The sequence below is a fragment of the Clinocottus analis genome, unplaced genomic scaffold (genome assembly GCF_023055335.1).
Source record: "Clinocottus analis isolate CAN_PGR_092001 unplaced genomic scaffold, fCliAna1.0.p SCAF_226, whole genome shotgun sequence".
NCBI classification, from domain to species: domain Eukaryota; kingdom Metazoa; phylum Chordata; class Actinopteri; order Perciformes; family Cottidae; genus Clinocottus; species Clinocottus analis.
Window position 1 is genome coordinate 10001 of NW_027175961.1, and position 10722 is coordinate 20722.

Consider the following 10722-nt stretch of genomic DNA (forward strand, 5'->3'; position numbering starts at 1 on the left):
CTGTAGTACCATTATACTGCGTGTACTGTAGTACCATTATACTGCGTGTACTGTAGTACCATTATACTGCGTGTACTGTAGTACCATTATACTGCGTGTACTGTAGTACCATTATACTGTTGTACTGTAGTACCATTATACTGCGTGTACTGTAGTACCATTATACTGCGTGTACTGTAGTATCATTATACTGTTGTACTGTAGTACCATTATACTGCGTGTACTGTAGTACCATTATACTGTTGTACTGTAGTACCATTATACTGTTGTACTGTAGTACCATTATACTGCGTGTACTGTAGTACCATTATACTGTTGTACTGTAGTACCATTATACTGTTGTACTGTAGTATCATTATACTGTTGTACTGTAGTACCATTATACTGCGTGTACTGTAGTATCATTATACTGTTGTACTGTAGTATATACTGTGTGTACTGTAGTATATACTGTTGTACTGTAGTATATACTGTGTGTACTGTAGTATATACTGTAGTATATACTGTAGTATATACTGTGTGTACTGTAGTATATACTGTAGTATATACTGTAGTATATACTGTGTGTACTGTAGTATATACTGTAGTATATACTGTGTGTACTGTAGTATATACTGTGTGTACTGTAGTATACACTGTAGTATATACTGTGTGTACTGTAGTAACGTGTTTGATCCTCCAGGGTTTTGATGGACTGAAGGGGTTTCCAGGAGATCCAGCCGTGTACTTCATACAGTACCCTGGAGTACCTGTAAGTACAAAGTACTTCTGAGATGTAGTACAGTATAAAGTACAACATGTACCTCTGAGATGTAGTACAGTTTAAGTACAACAGTAGTTGGAAAGTAGAAAGTGGAAATACTCAGGTAATGTACAAGTACGTCATGAATGTACTTGAGTAAATGTTCTAAATGGTAAAAGTATTTCTTTCCACAGAAGCTCAGGTATTACAGGATGTTTTGACCCTGTAACGTTGTATTTTAAGGTAGTATTTGTACACTGATACTCGTGTTGTGTTCAGGGAGACGTGGGCTCTGGTGGACTTCCTGGTCGGCAGGTGAGAAAAAACTTCACCCGTGTTGTACTTGTACTTCTCTGGGTTTTTCTTTTACTTTCAAAACACACTTTTCAAAAGTGAGAATTTATTTGTATTTTCCATCTGAAATGTTTTATATTTTTTTTAGCAGATAAATAATATTCTCGTAGTTTATTTTCACTTCAAGTTCATAATATAATAAAATAATATTCTTTCAAGATTCTGATATGTTTGTTTTTTGTTTAAATTAAATGAAAAAGTATATATTTGTACTTGCATTTAACTATAAGTATAACATTTATAAAATAAGATAAGATAAAAAAAGTCCTTTATTAATCTGAGATTAAAGTACAGGTTAAACACAAATTAAAACATCAGGAAATATAAATAAACAGTAAAACAGTAATAAAGCAGTAAAGAAGTATACAGTAGTAATATTAAATATACAGACGGAATGAAAAAGTATATAAGTACTTAAGTGTATACTATATTGCACCAGATGAGCGTAACCAAAGTGATTAAAGTGATTAAAGTTGTTACGTGTTTAAGTGTTTAGGTGTTTAAGTGATTAAGTGTTTAAGTGATTACGTGTTTAGGTGTTTAAGTGTTTAGTTAAGGTGTTAGGTGTTTAGGTGTTAAAGTGTTTAGGTGTTTACGTGTGTAAGTGTTTAAGTGATTAAGTGTTTAGGTGTTTAGGTGTTAAAGTGTTTAGGTGTTTACGTGTGTAAGTGTTTAAGTGATTAAGTGTTTAGGTGTTAAAGTGTTTAGGTGTTTAAGTGTTTAGGTGTTTAAGTGTTTAGGTGTTTAAGTGTTTAGGTGTTTAAGTGTTTAGTTAAGGTGTTTAGGTGTTTAGGTGTTTAGGTGTTTAAGTGTTTAGGTGTTTAAGTGTTTAGATGTTTAAGTGTTGAGGTGTTTAAGTGTTTAGGTGTTTAAGTGTTGAGGTGTTTAAGTGTTTAGGTGTTTAAGTGTTTAGGTGTTTAAGTGTTTAGATGTTTAAGTGTTGAGGTGTTTAAGTGTTTAGGTGTTTAAGTGTTTAGGTGTTTAGGTGTTTAAGTGTTTAGTTAAGGTGTTTAGGTGTTTAGGTGTTTAGGTGTTTAAGTGTTTAGTTAAGGTGTTTAGGTGTTTAGGTGTTTAGGTGTTTAAGTGTTTAGGTGTTTAAGTGTTTAGGTGTTTAAGTGTTTAGGTGTTTAAGTGTTTAGGTGTTTAGGTGTTTAAGTGTTTAGGTGTTTAAGTGTTTAGTTAAGGTGTTTAGGTGTTTAGGTGTTTAAGTGTTTAGGTGTTTAAGTGTTTAGGTGTTTAAGTGTTTAGGTGTTTAAGTGTTTAGGTGTTTAAGTGTTTAGGTGTTTAGGTGTTTAAGTGTTTAGGTGTTTAAGTGTTTAGTTAAGGTGTTTAGGTGTTTAGGTGTTTAGGTGTTTAAGTGTTTAGGTGTTTAAGTGTTTAGGTGTTTAAGTGTTTAGGTGTTTAAGTGTTTAGGTGTTTAAGTGTTTAGGTGTTTAAGTGTTCTTGCTCTCCTGAGAGCTCAGCTGGTTGTGCAGCCTGGCAGCAGCAGGAAGGAAGGACTTTCTGTAAAACCATTAAATTAGTTTTTTTTTCTGCATCGTGAGTACTTCTACTCTGGTGTGTGTACTTTTACTGAGAGGGTTCTGCCTGCAGGGTGAACTGGGTCTGCCCGGTCCGCTGGGGGTTCTGGGTCCTCCAGGACTCGACGGGACCAACGTGAGTACAAACACAACAAATACACATTATTACTACTGATGAGAAGTATTACCTTCTTAAAACACAGTTACTGTGATACTGGAAATACATGTCAATGCAGTGTTTGTGAATGTACTCACAGTGTGTACATGTCTCTACAGGGTCTCCCTGGTCTGCCCGGCTCCAGGGGCGCGCCTGTAAGTAGTATAAGTACATGTACTCTCGTATTGTACTTACTTGACATACTTTGACTTGTTTATTTAAATTTTCTGCTACTTTATACTTCTTACTTGTACTTCACTACATCTCAGAGGGAAATAAAGTAAATGTTATATATTTGTTAGAAATAATAATTTAATAAATACAATAATTAAAATATTAATTATTAATATATATCTTTCAGGGAGAAAAAGGTCGATCTCTGCCGGGACAGAAAGGAGACGAGGTACAAATATTCAGATTGTTTTACTTTTTACTGTCTGAGGTCAACTTCAGCAGTAGTACTCTTCTAGTAGTATTGCAGTACTGTGCAGTGCTGTGGTACTAGTTCAGTACTGTGTGTCGTCCGCAGGGGGATCAGGGCCTCCAGGGGCCGCCGGGGCCCTTTGAGTACGTGGACCCTCCAGAAGACCTGTACCTGAAAGGAGAGCAGGTGGGCGGGACTTCAGCCGGTTACAGCCAATCAGATTACAGCTGCATACCTTCTAATCCTGTTAATTACTGTGGTTCTACTGTGGTTCTACTGTGCTGTTCTGTTGTTTCTCATGTTGGGTCTGTTGGTTCTCCAGGGCACTCAGGGGCCTAAAGGAGTCTGTGGAAGGCCAGGTCTGCCGGTGAGTTCAGAGATCTGATCCGACATCTGGAACATCTGCTAACGGAACCTTGGGTTCTCCTGAGCACGGGGTTCTACTGAACATACGGTTCTCCTGAGCTTAGGGTTCTTTTGAACAAAAGGTTCTCCTTAATGTAAGGTTCTCCTGAACACAGGGTTCTCTTGAACACAAGGTTCTTCTTAACATAAGGTTCTCCTGAGCACAGTGTTGACGAGGAGTCTTTTAAAGAACCGGTGGAACCTGGTTGACCTGCGTTATTCATTATGTCATCTATTGAGAACAATATGTTATTGATCACTTATTGATTGTTCTAAGTGTGGAACGTGCAGTGATGATGTTTGTGGTTTCAGGGTCTGGACGCTCTCCCCGGGACCAAAGGAGAGAAAGGCATTGTGGGGTTTCCTGGTCCCAGAGTGAGTAACCCCACCTTCACCGTGTTGATCAGAGTACATCGGTACTAAAGAGAGAACCTTTGGTTTCCTGATCGATATCCTGATCGTCCCGATTGAAACATGAACATATTGGGATCAATAATAAACTCACATAATGTGTCTGTTGGTCTCAGGGATTCTCTGGTCTCTCTGGTCTGCCCGGCAACAGAGGACTCAAGGTGAGCTGACTGTGAAAATGTAAAAGCTGCTCTGATAACAATAATAATAATAATTATTATTATTATTATTATTCATACTATGACTTACTAACTATACAAAGACCTCTCAGCCAACCAGAAACCAATATTTTCCCTGTTTTAATGTTTCAGGGGATTCCAGGAAGTCCAGGTCTCCCAGGTCTGATTGGACGAGAGGGTCCGAAGGTCAGTCTGACCAATCACAGACAGGGATGGAATAACCAGAGGCTCCTCTGATTGGTCACTTTGAAAACTGACCAGAGACGCTTGTGCATATGATTTATAAGAACAGGGTATTCCTGCATAAGAGTACATGAATACCGGATCATTACCTTTACTTTCAGGAGGGCTTCTGGACCTCCGGCGCAGATGAAGAACAAACGCAACGTTCACTTACTCCTCGGTTTCCTGCTGAAGTCCAGCAGCTCCTTTACCTTTCTGCTCCTCGTGTGAATTTAGTCTTTTCAAAACAAAACTCCACCTTCACAGGAAACACAGGAAACATCTCATTGCGTAATCTAGGAACTCCAAACACATGACCGTTCGTAGGTTGAGGAGAGGAAAACAAACGAGCATCAGAACCATAAGAACATCTCAGCTTTAGTGGCTTCATCAATAACATGTTCTATTGCAGGGCATGCTGGGAGATCTGGGTCCCAAAGGCCTCCCCCAGAACGTGGTCGTCACACACTCAGGTACGGATCAATACGCAGCGATCCATCAGCTGACGGGTCGCGGCGGTCTGTTGTCGGCTGACGTCCTCGTTGTCTTCCAGGTGACGTTGGAGACCCCGGGGCCCCCGGACCCAGGGGCCCTCCAGGAGACCTGGGGCTCATGGGGATGCACGGCCCCCCCGGAGGTCCCGGCCGATCCGTACCGGGTCAGTACTTGCGGCACATTTACGATTCCGTCATTTTTAAGGCGACGTGACTATGAATACAGTTTTCTGTGGTTCCTCTTCAGGTCCGGCAGGTGCTGAGGGTCTGAAGGGAAGTGCAGGGTCCAGAGGGGACAAAGGAGATCCAGGTCAGGTGTACAGAGACAGACCCACACCTGGAGAACCTGGGAAACCAGGATATCCTGGACCCAGAGGACTGAAAGGAGAGCAGGGGAGACCAGGTTGGTGTCACACCTGTGGTTTTATACCTGAGCTCCCTCACCTGTCCGTCAGAACCACCTGGTGATGTCACAAGCTGAAGATATCTAAATCTGCTCGCTGAAGTTGTCTTTGTTTCATAATATTGATGATCAAAAGCGGTCACTTCCTGTTGCGTCCTGCTGACTTCCTGTTTTTTGCTTAAGGTAGTTACTGTCTTCCCGGGGCTCAAGGAGAGTCTGGGCCTCCAGGTGATCGGGGGCCCCCGGCGGTCCAAGGCTTGCTCGGGTTCAAAGGTCAGTGTCTGGACGTATTGATAGATTAATAATCGATTGAAAGTTTCAGCTCGTTTAGTTTGACGAACAGATGAAAATTTAAACGAAAACACTTCAATCATCTCTTATTTGTTTTATTCCATCCACGTTTTTTATGAGCACGTTTAATTTGCACATTAATCTTTAAAAAAAGACTGTAAATATCTGTGTTTGTGTCGTGTGAGTCATCATTTATTACACTCATCAGGTTTAATAGAAAGAGCAGAGGCCCCAGGACGAGTGCCTGAGGAACCCCACATGTTTTAAATCTACCTCTGTGTTTCAGGTAGTCCTGGCGACTGTTTTTGCGGCCCCCCAGTCGTACTGAGGGGCCCCCTCGGCCTTGTGGGAGACCTGGGGTCTCCAGGGTTTCCAGGATCTCCAGGGGCCCCGGGTCTGAGAGGAGTGGAAGGTTTACCCGGAGACACAGGAGAGCGCGGACGTCAGGTGGGTCACCAGACCACAGGCTCATAGGTCTGAGGAGAGCGGCCAGCTGGTTGGATTGGGCCGTTTACTGGTTGATGGTTTTGTTTGCAGGGCCTGGGAGGATTTCCAGGTGTCAAAGGGTTCAAAGGTCAGAAGGGAGATTTCACCATGGTGGATTTTAAAGGTGAGTTTGACCTTTAAATTCTTACTTTACTCCCTTGCCTTAACAGTTTTTGGGAAAAGACTTTAGCCGCGATGTCCCGTCGGTTTTCTATGGTTCTGATCGGACTTTTGTCTCCAGGTGAGAAAGGAAACATTGGCCAGCAAGGCCCTCCAGGCAGGCAAGGACTCTCAGGGAGAAAAGGACTCAATGGGCCCCCGGGCGCTCCTGGAAGCCCCGGCCCAGAGGTCAGTCAGACAATCTGGGTGAACTCATTTTGAAAACCTTGAAGACCAACAAGACCTTCGTCTTCATATCGTTCTTGTATTTCTTGTCAGGGTGAAAGTTTCGCCAGTTCTCCTGGAGAAAGAGGCTTCCCTGGATACCCGGGGCAAAAGGGCTCATCAGGGCCTTCAGGCCTGACGGGGCGAGGTGTCGTCGGAGCAGTAGGACAACGTGGGGACCCTGGGAGCCCGGGACCTGAAGGACTCCTGGGCCCCTCGGGACCGAAGGGGGTCAAAGGTGGAGATCAATCGAATGTTAACTTTGAATGAAGACCTCAACAATCTACTCTTTCATTCGGTCTCCCAAAACTCCAACTTTGACTCCTCCCATGTCATAGTTTACCCCTCCAACTCCATGACTCCTCCTCTTCCTGTTTCACGCCTCTTTTTTCTGCAGGCGACACTCTGCCCTGTGTGCCCAGAAACCCCGGCCACCCTGGTGAGAAAGGAGACATTGGAGATGCAGGTGATCATGATCTACAACACCTGTCTGCCTGCTGACCTGTCTGTCTGACTCCCTCATCACATGTTCGTCTGACCTGCTGCTCACCTGTCTGTCTCTCCAGGTTACAGAGGACTGCCGGGTCCGCCTGGTTTCCGTGGCATCACTGGACCTGATGGACCTAAAGGGGACAATGGTCGGCCTGGACTGCTTGGACCACCTGGACGACAAGGTACCGGAACACACCTTTACCACGTCAACTCCTGTACAACTCACACCTGTACCAGACCCGCACCACACCCCAACTACACCCTACCACACCTGTACCACACCTGTCCTACATTATCCTCTCCTCCTCCTGCAGGACCTCCAGGTTCTGTTGGTGATACCGGAAAAGAAGGATCTGAAGGCTTCAGTTATGGTGGCGATCCAGGTAGAGACACCTGTCCACAGGTACCATTGTCTGTTGACCCTCTTCATTAAGCAAACTCAGTGACTTTAAAGCTTTGTCATTATGTTCACCAGGTTCTCCGGGGCTCCCAGGCTCTTTTGGACTCAGGGGCCCAGCAGGTGAGTCTGATGTTGGGCCCTCGGGACCCATTGGCTTCCCGGGACGTCTGGGCTCCCAGGGACCTAAAGGAGTCCCCGGCCTCCCTGGCGTCAGTGGACTAAAAGGTGAAGTACTGGACCTGAATATCAATAAATGAATAAAACAAAACTACAACTGGATTTAGTTTTTAAATAATTATGAGTTCCCAAAAATGGTCAAATGTAAATTTATATGTTGAGAATTATTTCCTGTGTATGTCCAGGACTCCCGGGTCTGGCAGGGGGCCCCGGAGTTGAGGGCCAGAGAGGACAAGATGGGGCCCCTGGTAGAACTGGCCCCCAGGGGCCCAAATCTGACTTCTGTGACGCAGGGAAACTTGGTGCCAGTGGCCTTTTCGGCCCTCAAGGACCCATAGGGCCACCAGGTAAAATCTGGCTCCTAAAGACGCTAATTATACTTTACTTCACTTTACTTATTTCACTGTATTTACTTATTTCACTTCTCTTTTGTTAACGTCACATAATTTTTCGTCACTTTACTTCACCCTGCATAGATTTACTCATCATATCATATTCATGTTCAGGTTTTTCTGGGGAGAAAGGTGAGATCGGGCAGGAGGGTACTCCAGGTTATGGCCCTCAAGGCCCTCAAGGAAAACCAGGCTCTCCAGGTTTCTCAGGATACCCGGGGCCCCAGGGCCCCTCTGGGCCCGGTGGAGACTCTGGACTGCCCGGGCTCTGCGGTCAGACAGGTAACCAAAACACATGAGTTTAAATGTTTCCTGATTACTGGTTCACAGAAATACTAACCGCCTATTTTAGGTCCGATGGGGCCGCAGGGCCAGGCCGGAGGGCCGGGGGCCCCTGGACGGACCGGGGCCCTCGGACCCCTGGGGAGGCAGGGGGAGAGAGGATCCAACGGACGAGACGGAGGTCCAGGATGTGAAGGTCGGAAAGGAGAGAAAGGTACTCGGTTCTCCTACAACACTGTGAGAGTAACTCTATAGAACTACTATAGTTCCACTCTTGTACTACTACTACTGGACCGGGATGAACCCATGTGTGTCCCCTGCAGGCTGTAAAGGGGCCCCGGGGCCTCCAGGAGAGACCAAGGGCGTCCCCATCAAAGGAGACAGAGGGAAAGATGGACCCCCTGGAACCAACGGCTTTCCTGGACCACGAGGTCAGTTATGATGTCTATTCTTGGTTTGTGAAAACATGAAGCATAGACTTCTATACAACCAGAGGAGTCGCCCCCTGGTGGTCAGGAGAGAGAATGCAGCTTTAACACATGAAGCATAGACTTCTATACAACCAGAGGAGTCGCCCCCTGGTGGTCAGGAGAGAGAATGCAGCTTTAACACATGAAGCATAGACTTCTATACAACCAGAGGAGTCGCCCCCTGGTGGTCAGGAGAGAGAATGCAGCTTTAACACATGAAGCATAGACTTCTATACAACCAGAGGAGTCGCCCCCTGGTGGTCAGGAGAGAGAATGCAGCTTTAACACATGAAGCATAGACTTCTATACAACCAGAGGAGTCGCCCCCTGGTGGTCAGGAGAGAGAATGCAGCTTCAACACATGAAGCATAGACAATAACAATAATAGCAGCAGAACTGAACCCCATAAAAAAACTTCCCATGATGCCCTGCATGCCTCTGTGATGTGTGAGTGGATCCTGCGGTGAGCGTTTTAACATTAAATTCACTCTCTACAGGAAATAAAGGTTTCCAAGGTCCTCCTGGTAAGCTGGGGTGTCAGGGCGTCAACGGACCCGTAGGCGCCGTAGGACTTCTGGGACCACCTGGGCCCGACGGACCACCGGGGCCTTCAGGATCACCTGGAGGCCCCGGACCAACCGGATTCATCGGCTTCCCAGGGGAGACCGGAGATCCGGTAAGATAGAAGACTTTTATTTTTATTTTACCAAACAACCAGAATCTTTTCTGCTTATTTTGTCAAATATTCAGAAATATTGATCTATTTTGGCCGCAGGGTGATCCGGGCTGTCCAGGAAAGGATGGAGAACCCGGCCACCAAGGATGTACTGGATCCAAAGGTATCAACTAACCCCGAACACCTTCACCGAGACTTTTGGAACCTTTCATGCATGAAGCACGGAAAGACATCTTGCTTTTTTCTCCATGTGTGATGCTTCAGGTGATAAAGGAGACTCCGTTAGTTGTTCTGGTCCTCCTGGAGACGAGGGGCCTTTTGGAGACTTGGGGCCCCAAGGTGAGGACCTGGTTCTGGTTCAGCTGCAGAGAAACTCAGAATGAAGACAATCAGCAGCGTGACTGTGATTTTAATGAAGGCGAGTTTATTGGTGAATCAGCTGTTTGTCTCTCTCAGGACCGCCTGGACCTCAAGGAATTCCTGGAAGACCCGGTTTCCTCGGGGTTCCAGGACAAAGAGGATGCAAAGGAGATCCAGGCCATCAGGGGGAACTGGGTCCACCAGGTACAGAAGCCCACCTGGACCGCATCAAGTCTTTACACCTTGTTTCTGTAACATGAAGTCATAGGACCTGAACCAAGACTCTTTACTTGTCTGCCTGTCTGGTTCATTCCAGGTGTGGTCGGTCCCTCGGGTCCCAGAGGCCGGTCCGGTCTTCCAGGTCTTCCTGGTGAAGCAGGTGCTGATGGGCCTCCAGGACCTCTCGGCTTCCTGGGACTTCCAGGTCAGAGCTGAACCCCAGACTGCTGTCATGTGACTTCTTTAACTCTAATATCCTTCAAAGGAGCAGGAGAGGTCACTTGTAAACTTGTGACGCCGCTTCTCCGGATACCTGACGAACACATTATACAGTCCAGACCCCACCTCGATCCGGATCACCTTGAGAACCCAGCACACAATGTCTGGTCACCTGACTCCTCCTCCTGTCAAAATAAAAGCTCCAGATGAGTTGTTCCTGTGAGGCGGCGATACAGAAAGATTTACAGTTTTCTACCGTTGTTTATTTTACTTACTTTCAGGGTTGCACATTGTGGCCAATAGATTTCATGACTTTTAACCAGTTTTCATGACTTTTAACCAATTTTCCATGACTTTAAACCAAATGTTCATGAGCAAACATTGTGTGAAATGTGTGTGTAAACAGTAAAAGTGATAAAATGTAGTATTTAAACTAACAATGAGGATTCAAAGCATACAGTAAACCTTAAATGACTCAAATGAATGAGAGACAATAGTTTATTGAAAGAATAAACATTCATATAGATGCCTGTATGTATGCTGCTGATATGTTGAGCCTCTTT

At 45.1% G+C, this 10722-nt stretch overlaps 1 protein-coding gene across 1 annotated transcript in view; it reads left to right on the forward strand.

Moving 5' to 3' along the window:
* LOC137793379 (collagen alpha-4(IV) chain-like) overlaps positions 1-10145 on the forward strand; it is a gene marked incomplete at its 3' end in the record, with an annotated part of 16799 nt that extends 6654 nt beyond the window's left edge. The window contains exons 7-37 of the mRNA XM_068589473.1: positions 683-751; positions 1022-1057; positions 2690-2752; positions 2893-2928; positions 3135-3176; positions 3303-3383; positions 3520-3564; positions 3915-3977; positions 4130-4174; positions 4325-4378; positions 4827-4887; positions 4968-5072; positions 5156-5311; positions 5495-5584; positions 5889-6049; positions 6140-6212; positions 6330-6436; positions 6527-6710; positions 6870-6938; positions 7039-7146; positions 7279-7347; positions 7440-7589; positions 7727-7888; positions 8048-8215; positions 8286-8429; positions 8539-8646; positions 9183-9361; positions 9461-9524; positions 9626-9700; positions 9818-9925; positions 10038-10145. Of these exons, the coding sequence (XP_068445574.1) occupies positions 683-751; positions 1022-1057; positions 2690-2752; positions 2893-2928; positions 3135-3176; positions 3303-3383; positions 3520-3564; positions 3915-3977; positions 4130-4174; positions 4325-4378; positions 4827-4887; positions 4968-5072; positions 5156-5311; positions 5495-5584; positions 5889-6049; positions 6140-6212; positions 6330-6436; positions 6527-6710; positions 6870-6938; positions 7039-7146; positions 7279-7347; positions 7440-7589; positions 7727-7888; positions 8048-8215; positions 8286-8429; positions 8539-8646; positions 9183-9361; positions 9461-9524; positions 9626-9700; positions 9818-9925; positions 10038-10145 (2983 nt within the window). The remainder of the gene's footprint in view (positions 1-682; positions 752-1021; positions 1058-2689; positions 2753-2892; positions 2929-3134; positions 3177-3302; positions 3384-3519; positions 3565-3914; positions 3978-4129; positions 4175-4324; positions 4379-4826; positions 4888-4967; positions 5073-5155; positions 5312-5494; positions 5585-5888; positions 6050-6139; positions 6213-6329; positions 6437-6526; positions 6711-6869; positions 6939-7038; positions 7147-7278; positions 7348-7439; positions 7590-7726; positions 7889-8047; positions 8216-8285; positions 8430-8538; positions 8647-9182; positions 9362-9460; positions 9525-9625; positions 9701-9817; positions 9926-10037) is intronic.
* Between the last annotated feature and the right edge of the window lie 577 nt (positions 10146-10722).